The following is a 22,597-nucleotide window of genomic DNA, read 5'->3' as shown; positions in this document are numbered from 1 at the left end:
TCAGGGGCCATAACTTGTACTAAGGATATGGAGTTATGTAACCTCATTGGGTGATGGTCCTGAACAATTGTGTGAAGTATTAAGTCAATTGAATGAAGGGTATAGAAGTTATTAAACAATATCTGCCCTAATATACCTGCCCTAAAACTTTAACCTAGTTCCATAGTCAATCAGGGGCCATTATTTGTATAAAAGATAATATGGAGTTATCTAACCTCATTATGTGATGGCTCTGAACATCTGTGTGAAGTATTAAGTCAATTGAATGAATGGTATTGGAGTTTTAAGTGAAAATCCCAACTTGCCCTAAAACTTTAACCTGCCCTTAAACTTTAACCAAAGTCAATCAGGGGCCCTAACTTGTATTTAGGATATTATGGAGTTATGTAACCTCATTGTGTGATGGTCCTGAACAACTGTGTGAAGTATTAAGTCCATTGAACAAAGGATATAGAAGTTATTAATAAATATTCCAACTTGCCCTAAAACTTTAATCTGAGTTCCATAGTCAATCAGGGGCCATAATCTGTGTAAAGAATGATATGGAGTTATCTAACCTCATCATGTGATGGCCCTGAACAACTGCATGAAGTATTAAGTCAATTGAATGTAGGGTATTGGACTTATAAGTGAAAATCCCAACTTGCCCTAAAACTTTAACCGGACGCCGACGCTGACGCTGGGGCGAGTAGTATAGCCCACCTATTCTTCGAATAGTCGAGCTAAAAATCTGTGATCTAATTTTTTGTCAGCAGTCTTATATAACTGGTTTCCATGGATTTTCGCAAAAATTGGCTCGTTCTAAGACAAAAAATAAAAAAAAGTTGTCATTTAATCTGTGAGAGTGCAGCTTTAAAGGTCATTTATAGATATGTATTTTAGTATGAAAATATTCTCATTTTTTTCAATGGCAACAGCATTGAGTTAAAATTATTTCTTCTTGGGATACCGTTCAGCCCTTGTGAAAAATTATATTGTAAATAGCAATATACCCCGGTACCGCTAGACTAATTGTTATAACAACTAATAATTATTAAAACCAATTCTAACAAAAATGTATTAAAATTTGTCAGGTTTATCATGGAAAACAATATGCAGCCCAAAATAAATAGCAATATCACTTCTGCAATTATTCTATACATGTAAATATTGATGATTTGTTTATACTTAAACAACAAACAGGAAAAAGATTAAAAGGCATTTCTTACTGAACAATAAGTACAACTCCATCCATCATGAATATTACTGCTGTTAGAACTGTTTAGCAATTGCCTCACTTTTGCATTCAATTAACAGACTAGGAGATAAAATTTCTTGAAATCAATAGATTTCATCTCTCTGGAATATTCATTTTTTCAAAAACAGCAAGAGATAATCAATCACAAAAGGAAACATTGAATCCAATATTCTATCACATTTATTCGTAACCTAATAATTATTTTAACAATTTACAAGTAATCTTCATTTATTTCAAGTTATAACAAACTAAAGTCACTTTAATTTCACTGATCAACATCTCAGTCAGGATTAATTATTCAAGATATAAGATGATGTTGTAAGAAACTGCTGAAAGATTTCCCTCCATCATGATCAATTGATTGTTTGCAGATATTGAGAGGTAATTGGATCACACTGGCATCAAAGGTGTTTGATTGGGAAAAAACTGGAGTCTTGTGGCAACTAAGAAATCTTCAATCACTCAAGGGATATATTGACCTCCCATCTAAGCAAAAACTGCCTACCTCAATTAATTTGCTTGAATTACCCTCATCTTATGTTTGCTTTTATCAAGCAGATAAATATTCACACCAAATCAGGAGATGAAACTGAGATCAACAAATATCAGAGAGTTCAACCATAAAATATGAGAAGCTGGTAAAGGAAATACTACATCAAGAAAATCCATAAATTGACAAAATAAACAAAGCTATGCGTATTATTACTTTCAACCGGAAACATTGCTGGAAATGAATGGAATTTTTTAACAATTTTGAATGCAATTGTTTATAACGAATGAATAATTCGAATAAATAATGAAAGTGTTATTAATGTATTAAACATTTCAATCTTTTTTGTTTTCAGATTGGGATCAACATGAGATGTTCAGTGCAAAGCAATTGATTAATTTAAAATGATTGAATATATAACAAGACAAAACTACTCTGTCACGGGAGTGAAGGATACACCCTGATAATGCCTGAATAGAGAAATTGTAAACTATTTCTTTGAAAAAGGGCAATAACTCAAACATTGAAGGGCTGCAACCAAATCGAACTTGACCTGAATTTAATTTAGTGTTTAATTCATTTACCAAATATTAATATTATTTAAATCTGTAAAGTTACCTGTCATTAGTTATCTTACTTGAAAAGGGGCAATAACTCCATAAAAAATGGAAAGTAATCAAAGTTAAACATGATTTTTATTTAATTCATGGTGTTTAACATGTGTATTTACCGGTAGTCAACCAATTTTGATTATGTTATTCTGTTGAAACTTAATTGCATATATAAATGTAAGTAAGTTTACTAAGCAATGAATGAACATTAAAGCAAATTCTTAGGCTGTGTTTTGATTTTATACGAAATGTTATTTTCCGATGGTAAGTTAAAGGTATTTACTATTTAGCTAAATAAAAACAATACATATTATTGTCCAATTGTTAGAGAGAACAGCCACATAGAGGTAATCGATTCCAAGATTAAACAATCAAAAATTGGCGACCTCAATCATAAACGACTAATTTTTAAAAATACATGACCATAATGTTATCTCTATCATAAGAGCCATCTACACACAAGGTCTATAAAACAATATGTTCAATCTGGCGCATAATAATGCTAGAGATTTGAATTTTTAATACAACCAGCACTTCTCATGTTTTTTATTTACCAAATTGACATTCATATAAACAAGTAAACAAGAAACGCCGCAATGCGACGAAACCAGGTTTTTAATGATTGACAGAATAACTTCAGCCTGTATCTGTTTTTCTATTTTTAGTAACAGTGACCTTGACCCTAGGGACCCCAAACGTAATCCCATGAAAGGTATCTATAAACTCTTCATGTACACCAAGTTTAGTCAAGATATGTCATCCCGAACTAAAGTTATTTAGTTTCAACCGTTCTTCTATTTTAAGTAACATTGACCTTGACCTTGAACCTAGGGACCCCAATCGCGATCCCATGAAAGGTACCCATAAACTCTTTCTATAGACCAAGTTTGGTCAAGATATGTCAACCCTTACTAAAGTTATTCAGTTTCAACTGTTTATCTATTTTTAGTAACAGTGACCTTGACCTTGAACCTAGGGACCCCAACACAATCCCATGAATGGTCTCCATAAACTCTTCCTATATACCAAGTTTAGTCAAGATATGTCATCCCTAACCAAAGTTATTCAGTTTCAACCGTTTTTCTATTTTTAGTAACAGTGACCTAAAACCTTGACCCTAGGGACCCCAAACGCAATCCCATGAAAGGTACCCATAACCTCTTTCTATAGACCAAGTTTGGTCAAGATATGTCAGCCCTTACTTAAGTTATTCAGTTTCATAGGTGAGTTTGACACCGCCCGGCCGCCGCCCGCCCGAACAACAACGTTTGCCATTCTAATAACCAGGTTTCACTATGTGAAAACCTGGTTAAAAACCTTGTCATAACACTCTTAATAAAATCAAATGTTTTGTTTTTGGGTAGTTTCATTTTGCTGTCATTACATAGGATTTCTTTTGATATAATCACAGCATCCTTTTTCAATATGATTGATGCCCATGATTGTAAAATGTCTTAAAGAAAACATTAAGTTGACTATGCTGCATATTTTTTGGAACCAAATTCCTTTTAATAACCAAGTCTTCCCCAACTTACTTCGTTATTTGCTTCATGCAAAGCAAACATTTAAATAACAGTGATATCCCTAGTAAAGACAGATTCAATTTCTTTCTGTTTTCAAGACACGCTTCAATTTCCAAGATCTTATCAGTGAAATATACTTTCTCGTATTCAACTGCACCTTTTGTTACTGTTATGGTTAGTGCAGAGGTTTAAGTAATTTGCCAATCAAATTTTCTATAAAACAATATGTAATGATATTTAAGGGGGCCTAATGACAAAGTTCCCAGAAACTTCCCCAAAATTCATTCAGACTAATTGCGAGGTCTTTGAAAGACTCTTGCAATCCTACAATAATGAAACTGGCGAGATCCAAAAATATGGTTTGTTTTAATTTTGTGTCATATAATTCTATACCTTTAACAACTTTGTTTTTATCTTTGTTTTTATCTTTGTTTTTATCTTTGATTTTATCTTCGTTTTCATCTTTTAACAATCTGGCTGATTACCTAACTGCTCAATTTTTAGGTCCATACATAATTAAGTTATGTATGTTTGTTAACTGATAATTTGTACAACATTGCAGTGGTCTATGCAACATTGTTGTTGATTTTTATGTTAATTAAGGTTGGTATTTTTCATTTGTTAAATTTAAGGTATGCTGTCAAATTTTGACTTTAAAATGGCTATATCAAAAATGTGTAAAATAAGTAAGTATATAATTTAATTACATTATTAAAGACTAAAAAAGAATACTCAACTGGATTAATTCATATTAATTTTGTAAGTCATATTGAAAGAAAATGCAATAGTTCCAGTATTCATAAAACTTCTTAAGTCATTTCTTAACTGAAGTCATTTTCCTAATTTTAGTATTTTAACTCTTAAAGGGGCGGCTTTATTTTTCGCAGTTTTTTCTTATTTTTCTATAAAAACGATTACTAGGTATGTCTACCTAGTAGAATTCATTTCTTATGCGTGATTGGCTAGTCGATGTTATCACATGATATTACCAAGTTAGGTTTATAGCTTAAATATTTCAAACGTATAGGGTAAGCCTTTGTAGCACAGTGGTTACAACACTGGACTTTTTTGCCAAAAGAACACTGCCAATTTTAATAACCTTTAAGGCGTTTGCACTTAAACGCAGACTTATTCCTAACAAATCTGAAGTTTGTAAACTACCAGGGGCCTTATTCATAAAGCATCTTAAGTCATTCCCTAAATTAAGTTGATTTCTTAAAAATTCATACTCCAATTAAAAGAAATGTAAGAAAGTATGGGTTTTTAGCTCTACTGGCCAAAGGCCAGCTTATGCGATGGTAATGTGTATGTAGTATGTGCGTTCGTGTGTCCATGCGTCTGTTAACAATTGCTTGTGAACACGATACAGTCTTCAGTTTTGATTGTATCTCGATGAAACTTGTACAGTATTTAGATATCCATTAGAGCTTGGTTCCTTTCAAAAACCAGCCAGATCCGCCCATGCATGCCTAGATTATGGGCCATGAAAGTATAAAAAATCAGTGCGTATGTAAACAATTGCTTGTAAACACAATACAGTCTTCAGTTTTTATTGTATCTCGATGAATCTTGTACAGTATTTAGATATCCATTAGAGCTTGGTTCCTATTGAAAACCAGCCAGATCCACCCATGCATGCCTAGATTATGGGTCTTGAAAGTATAAAAAATGCTATTTTTAGCTAAGTCTATTTTTAGCCAAGTCTACATGAGCGAAGTCTGTTTTTAGCCAAGTTTACATGTAAGGTCACAATTGTTTGTGAATGTTTGTTCAAATTATGCCCCTGGGGTCATTACTGGCCATGCCCCCGGGTTCACAGGTTTGGTATACTTAAATTGGGAAATGTTAAAAACCTTTTTATTTGAAGCAAAGACAAATTCATTTCTATTATTACCAATAATTACACTCATTTAAATTTCAAGCTATGTGACCAAATCACTTGAAGACAATGATATAAATTTATGAATGATATGAGTGGTTTCAAGCCAGCAATAGCTAGAACTTGTGTAAAATGAAATCCTATTTATTTCAAGTGTTAATAATAAACAAATTCAAAATCTTTATTTTTATCTTCAGGGATTTTGAATCATATCACAACATTATAATTGTCAGTAATGATAAAGTATATTCATTACGGTAATGCAGGGCTTCCATTTAGAATTTGAAACTGGAAGTATAAACTTCCTGTCCATCAATTTTGGAAGTTTTTCACTGAAATGTGGAAGTTTAAGCCTGCCGAACACAATATCTTTTTCCACTATTTTAGATCTAGATTTGAGGTGTATTAAAAATCAAATAATTTGCAAATTTAACTTACCAAATTCACTACTTATATTATAATAATTCATTTGTTGATATTTGAAACTTCCAAGCTTACAACATTGGAAGTTTTCTTCAAAATTATGGAAGTTTTTGTACTTCTAAGCAATCAATTTTGGAAGTTTCAACCCATTTCTAGGAAGTAATATACTTCCAAACTTCCTTTAACGGAAGCCCTGATTACCAGTAGCGTTCAGGTGTACTTTGCACTTCTCAGACCTGTATATATTCCTGCAACACTACTCAAGTCTGCCATAGTCATAAATTTGTCATAAGATTCATTGACAGCCATTTAGGTTGACTAATTAACCAGTACAGTACACTCCACGCGGAACTACCACTTTCCCTTTCCCTCGGCGGATTTTGGTCATCGCGGACACGACATCCAATTGATCAAAATCCTCTTTCCTCGGTGTTTTTACTCGTTCACCCACCGAGGCTGATCAGTGGACCGTATAATTACAATCGCCGCGTTACTCGGAGGTAAAAACACCGCGAAACTTGGAGGAAAACCGATAAGAATCTCCCACTGTATCTAATTTTGTTTAATTTATTTGATATGTTTTGCTACACACGTAATTATTTATAAAAATAATTTATTTCGCGTACCTAATTTTCGGACACCCAAAGGACATCAATGGTAACTTTCACACCTACCAAGTTTCACAGACGAAGATTATTGATTTTTATCTTTTATCCTGGCTAGATTACCTAACCGTATACACCACTGTGACAAGTTAATTAGTAAATACCCATCCTAAACGATGTATTGCATGTAGAAAGAGGAAGTGTTAAATATTTATTGGAGGATTAAATAAACAACAAGGGCAAGCAAGGGATTAAGAAAAACAAAGACATGACATTTTTGTAAAACGATCTGCCAATAAACTTTAAAACTTGTACCACACTTATAGACTGTAAGAAGCAATTATGTACAGTTATACTTATTGAATCATCAATAAAAGTCAACACATTCAATGATATAGGTAACTAATTAATGTGATGAATTAAAGTTGGAAATGCGATACCTAAGTTACATTCGAAAACACCTCTCAGACACATTAATCCTGCATAACAATAAACATGCTCTCCATGAGATCCTCGTGGGTAAAACTGTGAGTTATGTGACGTCACACAGTGTGACTGTTTGATCTGAAGCCGATAGAATGTGTTATTCATTTCAATGCATGTATAAAATGGTGTTTAATGGGATTTTAATTAACTTGATGAAGGATTTACACTTATACGCGTAATAAATAAGTTTAGAACCATTGATAACTACAGATAAATTAATAAGTGGTAAAATGAAATAATGACCGAAAAATATTCACACTTACAAAGTTCTCAACACCTTCATTACTCCAATCTAATTAAGTTCTCAACACCTTAATATAATAAGAGAAAGATGACAATAATAAACACAAACGCATGCTGTATGGTATATCTTTTAATTACATAATGTGAAAAACAACAGTTGTTAGAAGATGCTGATGAAAATTGATATGGAAATTTTTGATAATTGTTTTTAAAAAGAAACTTACTGTACTTTGAAAAATTAATTATCTAATTATTTAATACTGTTTTAACAGAAGCAATGTAGTAGCTATGCAAAAAAAAGCGGAGTTCCGCGATAAGGTCAATAAATCGATACGATCACCGGCGCTACCGGCAATAAAACCCTCCATAGAAAACGATTAACTTGGTGCAACTCAGCGAAATTTAGCGAGGAAAAAGGTTGCGTACTCTGCGGAAATCCGCGATAAATTAAAAACGCCTCCCGAGTCACCGAGGAAAGTGGTAGTTCGGCGTGGAGTGTACTGTATATTTGAGCACAACCTTAATCTCGAGGAATCACAAGGTTTTTTTCTATTGTTTTAGTCCAAATTTATGTTAATAACTTATGTTCATATACATTTTTTGCTGATAATCAAATATCAGTAAATAGTATGCAATTTAAGATGCTGACACCTCTGGTCTTTATCCCCAAGTTGTTGGAATGATAAAGTAAATGTTACATTCCTTAAACCAAAATTTAAAATGTGTCCTTTTGTATAGACTTAATAACAGCTTATTCTGGTGTAGTTTTGGCAGTGATATTTACATAATTAATTCAAGAAAGTAAAAACGCAACAGTCTACAAAATATGTCACCAAACAGTTTTCATTAACGAAACTTGCTTAAACATCAATTAATTAAATAAATCTACAAATTCGTCTTTCAATACAATAAATGTACCCTTTTAAATCATTTTTTTGAGATCCTTCTTCCATTGTGAAAAACTTCTTTCTGGCATTGTCTTATTTTAAGGCGCTCATTGAATAGTGAAGAAGAAATCCGAGTCCATCCAACTGAATAATTTTGCAGTTTGCTTTTTCTACAGAAGATAAATATTTCAAAACATAAACACACGGAAGCGAATCAATATTTTTTGCTTTAAAAACAACGCATTTCACGTTTCTTGATGTAAGTTAAATTTCCCCCCAAAGTTTAGAATATAACGTGTATTTTTGTAACGTTGTACATTATAAACCAGTGGAAATGAAAGTGATCTAGGTTTTACAAATAATAAAGTAATCCTGGGAGGAAAAGTGCGCACGGTGTGGGGCTAGTCTAAAATAATAGTATCTGAAAGGGAACGGGGATTCCGGTAGTTTTCATGTCAGTATATAACGACTATAATGAGTATAAGTCTGTATTTAAGGAATATGGAATAAACTGGCCGTTAAAAATTATAAACATATAACCATACACTAAAAGTGACAAGGATTTCGGTAGTTTGTCTGATTGCCGATTTCGAACATATAACCAAACTACCGGAATCCCCTGTGAGATACTAATAATTATCATATCCTAACACTGAAAATTGACAAGGATTGCGGTAGTTTACCGATGATAATGATATGACCAAACTACCGGAATCCACTGTGAATTACTAAAATAACTGAATTTCAGTACTGTTTCAAGTGTTTTAAAGCTTGAATATAGAATAAAGTAAGAGTTTAATCCGAAAGTGGACAAGGATTCCGGTAGTTTGCCGATGATAATGATATGACCTAACTACCGGAATCCCCTGTGAATTACTAAAATAACTAAATTTCAGTACTGTTTTAGTGCTTGCATATAGAATAAAGTAGAGTTTTTATTGTATATCATTATACTGAAAGTGACATGGATTCCGGTAGTTTGCTGGTCGGATTGCCGATTATAATGATTTGACCAAGCTACCAGAATCCCCTATGACACTAAAATAACTAACTTATAATACCTCGAATACTACCGGAATCCCCTGTTTAAATGTGTATTGTGTGAATTACGAAAACAACTAAATTTCAATACTGTTTCAAGTATTTTAATGCTTGAATATAGAATAAAGTAAGAGTTTTAATCTGAAAGTGACAAGGATTCCGGTAGTTTACCGCTGATTATGTTATGACCAAACTACCGGAATCCCCTGTGAATTACTAAAATAACTAAATTTCAATACTATTTCAAGTATTTTAATGCTTGAATATAGAATGAAGTAAGAGTTTTAATCTGAAAGTGACAAGGATTCCGGTAGTTTACCGCTGATTATGTTATTACCAAACTACCGGAATCCCCTGTGAATTACTAAAATAACTAAATTTCAATACTAATATAAGTATGTTTGCAAATGCAAACAGTTAGTTGTGTTGAAGTACCTTTCTTTTGCAGAACTTCCTGGTGCATGAGAACAAGAGGGGGTATTGGAATATTTAAAGAAAACAACAGGGTTTACCGGTGCACATGACATGTATGCCATACAAGATTGTCAAAAATAGCTTTATTAGAAATAAGTTTATTTTCCAGAAAAGTATAGATGCATGTAAATATATTATGAATTTATTTTCCCCATTCAACATGAATAACAGCATAAAGGATCAAGAAACAGATTCTGACTGACATCCATCTATGTATTATCGGTACTCTAGCTTATGCACCAGTCAATTGTAACCACTGCCCCCCCCCCCCCCGGTCCGGGGGTATACCGGGGATAGCCGGGGAAATGGGCCCTGTTTTTACGTTTCAGTTGGCCCTGCAGTGCTGGGTGAATGCGGTGGTTTTGTCTTCGCTTTAAATATAGCGGGGAATGGGCCTTACCTAGGGTCTCTGGGGTGTGGGGGCATTTGGCGAGATTTTACCATCTCTTCGTCCCCACAGGGCAGGGATTTTAGCCAGGGTTGGCTGGACCAAAAGTCAAAGTCCCCGCTATTCCCTGAAAATTCCCTAAAATGTACTTTTTTTGTTATGAATGACATGGTTGCTTTGGATAAGAATCCATGTATTTACAATTCTATGTCATGTTTATTCTGCAGTGTGTAATGTGTGTATATATATGTACGGGTACTTGCTGGTAGTTGATGTATGGTTACACAGGTACAAAATTTCAGCCTGCTCTACTCTGGACTATATTAGTATTGTGTTTCATTGTCCCAAATTATTTAAGGTACATCTACTGATGTAAATTTAGATGTGGCAGCCTCAGACACCTTACAAATTTATTGTACTATCCAACATCGTATGTCTGTATTCACTTTTGGAATATTTAAAAGTCAGTCTGTTTTGGTAAAAGAATGTGCATTTGTACAGAGTTCCCCAGTTAATATCATTTATATAGGACCAGTGTCTCAGAACCCAAACCAAATCATATCTCATGATATCTGTTTCAGTAAAAGATGGAGAAGCAGATTGTGAAAGCAGGATGGCTGCAGAGGAGAAGTAATGTGGCATTTTAATAATATTTAAATGTAGAACTTGTTTTCTGTAATTTCAAAACCCATAATAAAATGAAATTTATCATTCAATGGAACTTTAAAAGAGTTATTTGATTAATGATCGGCTGGCCAACTTGTATTCCTATTTTTCTTCACTACCAATATGAAAACAAATAATGTGAAATTCATAGTCCAACCATCTAATAACATGAATACCTGGTTTACAGGCAGTGTGGTGCACCGATGGAAGCGTTGTTGGTTTGTGCTGTACCGGGATGGAAATCTGACCAGGTTTGAGTCTCCAGACAGTCGCCACCCAGAAAAGTCTCTCATCCTTCGTGCTGTATGTGTTGGTCTGAGGACTGGTGCTGAGGTACAAAGCTTTTTTTAGATCCACTGTAATGAAACATTATATGTTTGAATTGGAGACAATCATTTTAACTCTTAGAAAGGTTTTGCATGTAACAACATTTAAGAGAATCTCAGTAAATACATCATGTATTACATTGAAACTTTATACAAGGGCTACCAACTATCCAACCTACTTAATTAATCAAGTAAGATAACTCTATCATGCATATAATGCAAATGATTGCACTTAATTATTCGACATAAAAATTGTAGCGAAGGTTTTGCATGTAAGCACACATAGGTTAATATCTCAGCAAATACTCAATGTATTGCATAGAAACGTTATACAATGGTACTGAACCATCCAACCTACTTGAATAACCAAGTAAGATAACTTAACATTAGGCCTAAAAAAAAAAATTGTTTGGTTAGGGTTATATCCTTTTCAAAAATAGGTAGGGTAGGTAGGCTTTTTATTTTTTTTTATTTATTTTTTTTATTAGGCTTTATATAAGAATGTCATTTTCATCATTGGAGAATGGTGTTAAAGTTGTCTTCTGTATAAGCATTTAAGGTTTTAAACTACATATTGAAAAGCAAAAAAAAAAAAGAATTTTTTTTTTTTTTTAGTTTTTCATTTTTTTTTTCAAACTGACTATAAAAACGTTAGGGTCGGCGCCTATTCCGTAGGTAGGGTCGGGTAACCCGAACCAAATGTTTTTTTTTTTAGGCCTTATGAATATTTAAAAAAATGGCCGTTTATAATTTGACTTAGAAATTCTGGTGAAGGTTTTGCATGTAACCATGTTTAAGTCAATATCTAAGCAAATATATCGTGCATTGCATTGAAACTTTATACAAGGGCATCCTTTCATCCAACCTTCTGAATGGATCAAGTTAGATAACTCTTTCTCCCACCTCAGATAAGTAGATCCAAAAAAATAACCATGCTAGAAATTCTTATCTTGCCCACGGGCAAAGATAAAACGCCTGTATGGAACTCCTTTTTAATGGTCATCACATTGTAATTACCTCTCTTGTTGAGGACTGTCGTAGCATCATAGAAACCTTGTCTTGTTGCAATATTTAGAATGCTTATTGATTATTTCTCGCTTCAAAAGTCACCATAAAAAAGTTTTCATGCACCTTTCAAACCTCATTTCCGCAAAACACCCTGCGCTCTTACACTTTTGGCCATGGAAGATACATACAATCTTGCATATCATATAAATTTGCCCTTTAATTATTTGATTTAGATATTTTGGTCAAGGTTTTGCATGTAAGCACATATAAGTCAATAACTCTGCAACCACAATTTGCCTTGCATTGAAACTGAATACAATCAAGTATGATAACTTTATCTTGTATTTTATGGAAATTTCCCATTATTATTTTTATTTAGAAATTCGGGCTAAGTTTTGCATGTTATATCATTTTACAGTGATCAATGCTTGTTTCACCAAAACTTTGCTTTCCTTAAGCTTAAATGTGGCAGAAAAGTTTTGTTTTTTTATAAAATTGCTATTTACAATCAGTGCCAGTTTGAGGCGCCAGATGGAGCAGGTAGTGGACAGCTGCTGCACCTCCAGATGCGGGACCATAATGATGACCTCAAACTGTGTGCAGAGAACATGGATGATATGAAGTGAGTCTATCGTTCAGATTCTGATGATTTCTAATATATACATCATAAAAGCAATAGAGTGCTTACAAGTTTCGTTGTTTGGACACTGGTGTGTTTCTTTTTAAACGTAGTGAAATTTGGCACTTGATACAAATTTCACAAAATTGTAGAACATTGCCATAATGTTGTTGCGTTTTAGTTTTTAGCTCGACTATTCGAAGAATAAGGAGAGCTATACTACTCACCCTGGCGTTGGCGTCACACCTTGGTTCAGGTTTTGAATGTAAGCACCTTTAAGTCATTATCTCAGTAAATACATCAGTTATTGCATTGAAACTTTGGATATGTATTTACAACTATCTTACATACTAAATTAATGAAGTTAGATAACAATTTTTTGAATATAATGCAAATAATAGGCCTTTATTATTCGACTTAGAAATTCTGGTTAAGGTTTTGCGTGTAAGCACACATAGGTTAATATCTCAGCAACTACTTGAGGTATTGCATTTATACTTGATATCTTAGCAACTACTTGAGGTATTGCATTGATACTTGATACAATGGTACTCAACCATCTAACCTACTAAATAAACCAAGTTAGATAACTCTAGTGTGCATTTAATGATAATAATTGCCCTTTATTATTTGACTTAGAAGCTCTGGTTAAGGTTTTGCGTGTAAGCACACATAGGTTAATATCTCAGCAACTACTTGAGGTATTGCATTGAGACTTTATACAATGGTATTCAACCATCCAACCTACTTAATTAACCAAGTTAGATAACTCTAGTTTGCATTTAATGCAAAATAATTGCCCTTTATTATTCGACTTAGAAATTCTGGTTAAGGTTTTGCATGTAACCACATTTAAGTCAATATCTCAGCAAATATATCATGTATTGCATTGAAACATTAGATATGTATTCCCAGATAACACTTTCTTGAATACTGTGATATCATTAATGTTCGTGGGCATGAAATTTCGTGGTTTGCCGAAAAAAAACAATTTCGTGGGTACTTGAATTCGTGGATTTTCATTTTTGAAAAAAAAAAAAATCGAAGATGCGATCGTCCTAGATCGTCTGCATAATATCCACGCGCTGGCCCGTGATTTCCGTCTTCTACGTCACTGGGTTTATGACACTCGCTAATGTGGTACGACGTGCCAATTAGTGCATATACCCATGTCACTTATCGATTTAATTGGGAATAAAGGTAATAAAAGAAGATGTACCCTGATCATAAATACAGATAGGGGAAGCCATTGAATGCCAATTAAGAATTTTGCAAACTGTGAAAACACCGAAAAGGTGCGTATATTGTCACGTTCGGTGCTTAGTAACCTTCAATATACTAGTAATCGATTAATTATTTTATTAAATAAAAAAATCGAGTATGAACACTCATCACGCACATCTTGTAAACTTTGAGATTTTCATTAACAGCACACGTTTAAACACGTGCTTATAACTGTCATTTGCTGCATAAAACACATTTAATTGATTTGGTTGATTATTTGTTAATGGCAGTTATAATATATTAACAGAATAATGATCGTAAGTTATACAGTGAGACAGGTTTTAACACTGTATACTGCGACCTCTGTAAAGAATATACTAGAGTATGTACGTAACAAGGCAATTGAAAAAGTGAATAAAGGGTTTATATTTCGTGGGATCTTGAATTCGCGGTTCACCCAACCCACGAAAACCACGAACATTAATGCCCCACGAACATTAATGATTTCACAGTATAATGCAAATTATGGGCCTTTATTATTTGACTTAGACATTCTGGTTAAGGTCTTGCATGTAAGCACACATAGGTTAATATCTCAGCAATTACTTGATGGATTGCATTGAGACTTTATACAATGGTACTCAGCCACCCAATCTACTTAAATAAACAAGTAAGATAACTCCAGTAATGCATTAAATTAAAATTATGGCCCCTGTTTTATTCGACATAGAAATTCTGGTTAAGGTTTTGCGTGTAACCACATTTAAGTCAATACCTCAGCAAATACATCATGTATTGCAATGAAACTTTACACACAGGTTCCCATCTATTTAACCTCCTTATTTAATCAAGTAAGATAACTCTATCTTTTATAATATATAATTTTTGCCCATTTATTATGCAACTTAGAAATTCTGGTTAAGGAATGTTAACACCCATAGGATAATATCTCAGCAACTATTTGATGTATTGCATTGAGACTTTATACAATGGTATTCAACCACCCAACTTAATTGAATAACCAAGTTAGATAACTGTATTTTGCAAATAATGGCCCTTTATTATTAGACTTAGAAATTCTCTTAATTTTTTTTTGCATGGAACCACATTTATGTTAATATCTCAGCACACCATGTATTGCATTTAAATCTAATCTAACAGTGATCCTACATGTTTCGCCTAAACGTTTCAATTGAAAAGCGGCGGAATAGTCGAGCGCGCTGTCTATGTGACAGCTCTTGTTGTCTATCTTCTTTTTTAAAGGAATGTTTGTTTAGAAGTGTATCCTGTTGGTGTGCATCCACTATGCCAAATTATCCTGATTGCTGTTATGAGTATGTATGTACACTACATGGTCTGTATACCACTTAAGTCTTTCACATTCAGAGCGTGGCAGCTGACAATAGAGGAGGCACGGTCAACCGCTGGTGCCCAGGTCCCTGCAGGCTCCCAAGTTTTTTACCCCCAGGTTGTCTCACATGTGTACGGGGGATACCCTGGACAAATCATCACCCAACAAGGACAGACATCAGGTATTGGAAGGGGGTCATATCTGAACACACTGGCAGTGAAGCGAACAATACAAAGACTAACTGAAGACTTTTCACATGCCTTGGATAGATTGACTCAAGCCTAAAAAACATAAAAATGTTTCTTGTAGTAATGTTGTGTCTTTTATTGTTATCCTCTGCCTTGAAAAGGCGAGGGGATATGGTAATGGTAGGCGTGCGTGCGTGCGTGCGTGTGCTTGCGTGTGCTTGCGTGTGCTTGCGTGTGTGCGTGCGTGCTTGCGTGTGTGCGTCCGTCCGTCCCACATTCATTTCTTTGCATCTCCTCTTACATTTCTCATGCAATTTCTACCAAACTTTCACAGATTGATGATCATAAAGTGAAGCATATTGTCGGGCTTTTGTGATTTGACCATTTTTGAAAGAGTTATAGCCCTTTGTTTATTTTACATTTAAAATTGGTTTCTTCGCAACTCCTCTTACGTTTTTCATGCAAATTCTACCAAACTTTCACAGATTGATGATCATAAAGTGAAGCAGCGCATATTGTCTGGCTTTTGCGATTTGACCATTTATGAAAGAGTTATTGCCCTTTGCTTATTTTACATTTAAAATTGGTTTCTTCGCAACTCCTCTTACGTTTTTCATGCGATTTCTACCAAAATTTCACAGATTAATGACTATATAGTGACGCAGGGCATACTGTCTGGCTATTGCAATTTGACCATTTATGAAAGAGTTTTTGCCCTTTGCTTATTTTACATTTAAAATTGGTTTCTTCGCAACTTCTGTTACGTTTTTAATGCGATTTCTACCAAACTTTCACAGATTGATGACTATATAGTGACGCAGGGCATATTGTCGGGCTTTCGCGAATCGGCCATTTTTGAAAGAGTTATTGCCCTTTTTTTACATTTAAAATTGGTTTCTTCCCAACTCCTCTTACGTTTTTTCATGTGATTTCTACCAAACTTTCACAGATTGATGACTATATAGTGACGCAGCACATATTGTCAGGCTTTCGCGATTCGGCCATTTTTGAAAGAGTTATTGCTCTTTTTTTTCTACATCTAAAATTGGTTTCTTCCCAACTCCTCTTACGTTTTTCATGCAATTTCTACCAAACTTTCACAGATTGATGACTATATAGTGATGCAGTGCATATTGTTGGGCTTTCGCAATTCGACCATTTTTGAAAGAGTTATAGCCCTTTGTTTATTTTACATTTAAAATTGGTTTCTTCGCAACTCCTCTTACGTTTTTCATGCGAATTCTACCAAACTTTCACAGATTGATGATCATAAAGTGAAGCAGCGCATATTGTCAGGCTCTTCTGATTTGACCATTTTTGAAAGAGTTATTGCCCTTTGCTTATTTTACATTTAAAATTGGTTTCTTCGCAACTCCTCTTTCGTTTTTCATGCGATTTCTACCAAACTTTTACAGATTGATGATCATAAAGTGAAGCAGCGCATACTGTCTGGCTATTGCGATTTGACCATTTATGAAAGAGTTTTTGCCCTTTGCTTATTTTACATTTAAAATTGGTTTCTTCGCAACTCCTGTTACGTTTTTCATGCGATTTCTACCAAAATTTCACAGATTGATGACTATATAGTGACGCAGGGCATATTGTTGGGCTTTCGCGATTCGGCCATTTTTGAAAGAGTTATTGCCCTTTTTTTACATTTAAAATTGGTTTCTTCGCAACTCCTCTTACGTTTTTCATGTGATTTCTACCAAAATTTCACAGATTGATGACTATATAGTGACGCAGGGCATATTGTCGGGCTTTCGCGATTCGGCCATTTTTGAAAGAGTTATTGGCCTTTTTACATTTAAAATTGGTTTCTTCACAACTCCTCTTACGTTTTTCATGTGATTTCTACCAAACTTTCACAGATTGATGACTATATAGTGACGCAGTGCATATTGTTGGGCTTTCGCAATTCGACCATTTTTGAAAGAGTTATAGCCCTTTGTTTATTTTACATTTAAAATTGGTTTCTTCGCAACTCCTCTTACGTTTTTCATGCGAATTCTACCAAACTTTCACAGATTGATGATCATAAAGTGAAGCAGCGCATATTGTCAGGCTCTTCTGATTTTACCATTTTTGAAAGAGTTATTGCCCTTTGCTTATTTTACATTTAATATTGGTTTCTTCGCAACTCCTCTTACGTTTTTCATGCGATTTCTACCAAACTTTTACAGATTGATTATCATAAAGTGAAGCAGCGCATATTGTCTGGCTTTTGCGATTTGACCATTTATGAAAGAGTTATTGCCCTTTGCTTATTTTACATTTAAAATTGGTTTCTTCGCAACTCCTCTTACGTTTTTAATGCGATTTCTACCAAAATATCACAGATTAATGACTATATTGTGACGCAGGGCATATTGTCGGGCTTTCGCGATTCGGCCATTTTTGAAAGAGTTATTGCCCTTTTTACATTTAAAATTGGTTTCTTCCCAACTCCTCTTACGTTTTTCATGTGATTTCTACCAAACTTTCACAGATTGATGACTATATAGTGACGCAGCACATATTGTCGGGCTTTCGCGATTCTGCCATTATTGAAAGAGTTATTGCTCTTTTTTTTCTACATCTAAAATTGGTTTCTTCCCAACTCCTCTTACGTTTTTCATGCAATTTCTACCAAACTTTCATAGATTGATGACTATATAGTGACGCAGTGCATATTGTTGGGCTTTCGCGATTCGACCCTTTTTGAAAGAGTTATTGCCCTTTCTTTATTTTACATTTAAAATTGGTTTCTTCGCAACTCCTCTTACGTTTATGACTATATAGTGACACAGTGCATATTGTCAGGCTTTTGCAATTTGACCTTTTTATGCCCCCGAAGGTGGGCATATTAAAATCGCACCGTCCGTCCGTATGTCCGTCCGTCCGTCCGTCCGGCTCTATAACTTTCCCTTGTATGGACAGATTTTAAAATAACTTGCCACATGTGTTCCACATACCAAGACGACGTGTGGCGTGTAAGACCCGTGTCCCTACCTCAAAGGTCAATGTCACACTTAGTGTTTATTCACAATGGAGTGCTGCATATAAGGACATAGAGTATAGGTTGTCGTGTCCGGGCTGTAACTTTCTCTTGTATGGACAGATTTTAAAATAACTTGCCACATGTGTTCCACATACCAAGACGACATGTCGCGTGCAAGACCCGTGTCCCTACCTCAAAGGTCAAGGTCACACTTAGTGTTTATTTACAATGGAGTGCTGCATATAAGGACATAGAGTATAGGTTGTCGTGTCCGGGCTGTAACTTTCCCTTGTATGGACAGATTTTAAAATAACTTGCCACATTTGTTCCACATACCAAGACGACGTGTCGCGTGCAAGACCCGTGTCCCTACCTCAAAGGTCAAGGTCACACTTAGTGTTTATTCACAATGGAGTGCTGCATATAAGGACATAGAGTATAGATTGTCGTGTCCGGGCTGTAACTTTCCCTTGTATGGACAGATTTTAAAATAACTTGCCACATGTGTTCCACATACCAAGACGACGTGTCGCGTGCAAGACCCGTGTCCCTGCCTCAAAGGTCAAGGTCACACTTAGTGTTTATTCACAATGGAGTGCTGCATAAAAGGATATAGAGTATAGGTTGTCGTGTCCGGGCTGTAACTTTCTCTTGTATGGACAGATTTTAAAATAACTTGCCACATGTGTTCCACATACCAAGACGACGTGTCGCGTGCAAGACCCGTGTCCCTACCTCAAAGGTCAAGGTCACACTTAGTGTTTATTTACAATGGATTGCTGCATATAAGGACATAGAGTATAGGTTGTCATGTCCGGGCTGTAACTTTCCCTTGTATGGACAGATTTTAAAATAACTTGCCACATGTGTTCCACATACCAAGGCAACGTGTCGCGTGCAAGACCCGTGTCCCTACCTCAAAGGTCAAGGTCACACTTAGTGTTTATTCACAATGGAGTACTGCATATAAGGACATAGAGTATAGGTTGTCGTGTCCGGGCTGTAACTTTCTCTTGTATGGACAGATTTTAAAATAACTTGCCACATTTGTTCCACATACCAAGACGACGTGTCGCGTGCAAGACCCGTGTCCCTACCTCAAAGGTCAAGGTCACACTTAGTGTTTATTCACAATGGAGTGCTGCATATAAGGACATAGAGTATAGATTGTCGTGTCCGGGCTGTAACTTTCCCTTGTATGGACAGATTTTAAAATAACTTGCCACATGTGTTCCACATACCAAGACGACGTGTCGCGTGCAAGACCCGTGTCCCTACCTCAAAGGTCAAGGTCGCACTTAGTGTTTATTCACAATGGAGTGCTGCATATAATGATATAGAGTATAGGTTGTCGTGTCCGGGCTGTAACTTTCTCTTGTATGGACAGATTTTAAAATAACTTGCCACATGTGTTCCACATACCAAGACGACGTGTCGCGTGCAAGACCCGTGTCCCTACCTCAAAGGTCAAGGTCACACTTAGTGTTTATTTACAATGGATTGCTGCATATAAGGACATAGAGTATAGGTTGTCATGTCCGGGCTGTAACTTTCCCTTGTATGGACAGATTTTAAAATAACTTGCCACATGTGTTCCACATACCAAGACAACGTGTCGCGTGCAAGACCCGTGTCCCTACCTCAAAGGTCAAGGTCACACTTAGTGTTTATTCACAATGGAGTGCTGCATATAAGGACATAGAGTATAGATTGTCGTGTCCGGGCTGTAACTTTCTCTTGTATGGACAGATTTTAAAATAACTTGCCACATGTGTTCCACATACCAAGACAACGTGTTGCGTGCAAGACCCGTGTCCCTGCCTCAAAGGTCAGGGTCACACATAGTGTTTATTCACAATGGAGTGCTGCATATAAGGACATAGAGTATAGGTTGTCGTGTCCGGGCTGTAACTTTCCCTTGTATGGACAGATTTTAAAATAACTTGCCACATTTGTTCCACATACCAAGACGACGTGTCGCGTGCAAGACCCGTGTCCCTACCTCAAAGGTCAAGGTCACACTTAGTGTTTATTCACAATGGAGTGCTGCACATAAGGACATAGAGTTTAGGTTGTCGTGTCAGGGCTGTTACTTTCCCTTGTATGGACAGATTTTAAAATCACTTGCTACATGTGTTCCACATACGAAGACAACGTGGCGTGTGCAAGACCCATGTCCCTACCTCTAAGGTGAAAGATACACTAAGTGTTTATTCAGAAGGGAATTCTGAATATAAGGACATAACAGTGTAGGTTGTCAAGTATGAGTGGTATTTTTTATGTTCAGAGGCAATTTAAAATAACTTGCCATATGTATTTGACACTTAAAGGCAAGATCAACTTTTCATGTACTGACCTTGTTCGTAGGTCAATGTCACATTCGGGGGCATTCGTCACATACTGTGACAGCTCTTGTTTGAAAGAGTTATTGCCCTTTCTTAATTTTACGCATTTCTTATGTTCCTGAGAAACTACCCTTACCATTGATTGGCTTTAGTTACAAAAATTGTCCCCATGAGGCGGGGGATATAGCTGTCTGTGACCGCTCTTGTTTTCACACTAAAAACTATCACCATTTGTGCTGAGTCTTTGTCCATTTGCACAGCTCTTATTAAATCTTCCTTTAAAATCCTCCTTATTTGGTCTGAAGTAAACTAAATGTTGAATAGTTGATTACAGTAAAATAAAGTACAGTATGAACTAAATAAAACTGTTGACTGGATATTTACAGTGACAGCGATTCCAAATGCTGCTGGAGGCAACACAGTGGTTATGGCCAACCAGCCAGGGTACGTGATTTGTGAGGAACCTAGGTACCATTATGGGCGCGGGCATTATGGGCGTGGAAACATGTGGGGGCCCGTCTTCTGGTGGTAGGCCCATGGCGTGAGTGCAGACATTATCACTGACTGTCATTAGCACTGTCTGCTGACAAAATAGTGCTTATTCATTGCAATATTCATATTTATATTCATGTATAATTACAACAAAATGATACAACCACATGTGCATGTATTCGAGTTTATGATTAATTTATGAAGAGATGATTTTGATGATAAGAGATCACCTTGGGTACAGATTGAAAAAAAGGAAAATATCTGCATGATTCATTTTTGTTATTTTCTGATCATGGTATATACTTTCCTCTGTTGAATAAAGATATGTATGTGAGTGTGTTTTGATTCTTTATGATATTTTACAGCATTTACCAAGGTTGAAGTCTTAAAATGTTAATTGTTTCTGATTCTTAAATATTGACAATGTTAACATGTTCATCAATAATGGCTTCAATGGAAATGATGTGATGGTTGTTTTCTTATCGTATTGTGTTATTGTGATTATATATCATATATCATTTTGATTTATTTCGGTCTGGTTATAAAAACTTGAGATGTACAAATACATGTAGCCTAATTTGACAGGGAATGAAGCAATGTAACTATTGAATTTATGTTGGTTGTCTTGAGGCTGAGACGCCCTACTTGGGATACAGTATTCAGTGTTTAAGGAGTACTCTGGACTCGGGAGGGTGGTTCAAAAATTGTTATTAGCAGTATGGAGCCTCATTAAGTATTAATACTATTTGCTACGCACGTTTTGGGTAGAAATCAATGGGGTATTGGTGATTATCTGAAATACTGGTATTTGAGGAGCAATGTTTATCAACTTATTCCTCAGAATGGCATTCGAAAAATGTTATTTGTATTACACTCATAAAAATTTTCCTGATAACATTTTTCCTAAAATGTAACTATTTTAATGTTGGGAATATTTTTGCAATTAAAACTAATTCATATTTAGCATTACTGTTATATACTTGTGATTCTTTTACAAAATGATGAATGTTTTATTCTTAATGTGATATTGAATGTTCAGTTTGTGTTTTAGATGTTATTGACTTTCAATTTGTTACCCAAAATTACCAAATAAAGTAATATTATTGTAAGA

The 22,597-nt window shown here is 35.1% G+C and overlaps 2 protein-coding genes across 4 annotated transcripts in view; one reads left to right on the top strand and one right to left on the bottom strand.

Annotated features, from left to right (window-relative positions):
- The window catches only part of LOC128227697 (myogenesis-regulating glycosidase-like), a 15,328-nt gene extending 6,809 nt beyond the window's left edge, over positions 1-8,519 (bottom strand). Inside the window, exon 1 of the mRNA XM_052938465.1 lies at positions 8,416-8,519. Coding sequence (XP_052794425.1) covers positions 8,416-8,450 — 35 coding nt within the window. The 5' untranslated portion in view covers positions 8,451-8,519. The remainder of the gene's footprint in view (positions 1-8,415) is intronic.
- Positions 4,404-22,597, top strand: LOC128227698 (pleckstrin homology domain-containing family B member 2-like). Of its 3 annotated transcripts, XM_052938467.1 has the most exons (7): positions 8,605-8,643; positions 9,874-9,952; positions 10,869-10,917; positions 11,141-11,286; positions 12,800-12,909; positions 15,517-15,662; positions 21,381-22,597. In XM_052938467.1, exons 3-7 carry the CDS (start codon positions 10,875-10,877, stop codon positions 21,524-21,526), a joined length of 591 nt encoding a protein of 196 aa, XP_052794427.1. In that variant the 5' UTR covers positions 8,605-8,643; positions 9,874-9,952; positions 10,869-10,874; the 3' UTR covers positions 21,527-22,597. The 3 variants fall into 3 exon arrangements, with proteins under 3 accessions (XP_052794428.1, XP_052794426.1, XP_052794427.1); XM_052938468.1 differs by lacking the exons at positions 8,605-8,643; positions 9,874-9,952 and adding an exon at positions 4,404-4,464; XM_052938466.1 differs by lacking the exon at positions 9,874-9,952 and having other exon boundaries at positions 8,543-8,643.

This window comes from Mya arenaria, chromosome 3 (assembly GCF_026914265.1).
Source record: "Mya arenaria isolate MELC-2E11 chromosome 3, ASM2691426v1".
Lineage (NCBI taxonomy): Eukaryota > Metazoa > Mollusca > Bivalvia > Myida > Myidae > Mya > Mya arenaria.
Note: the sequence above shows the minus strand (reverse complement) of the source record. Positions and strands in the feature narration are given on the sequence as shown.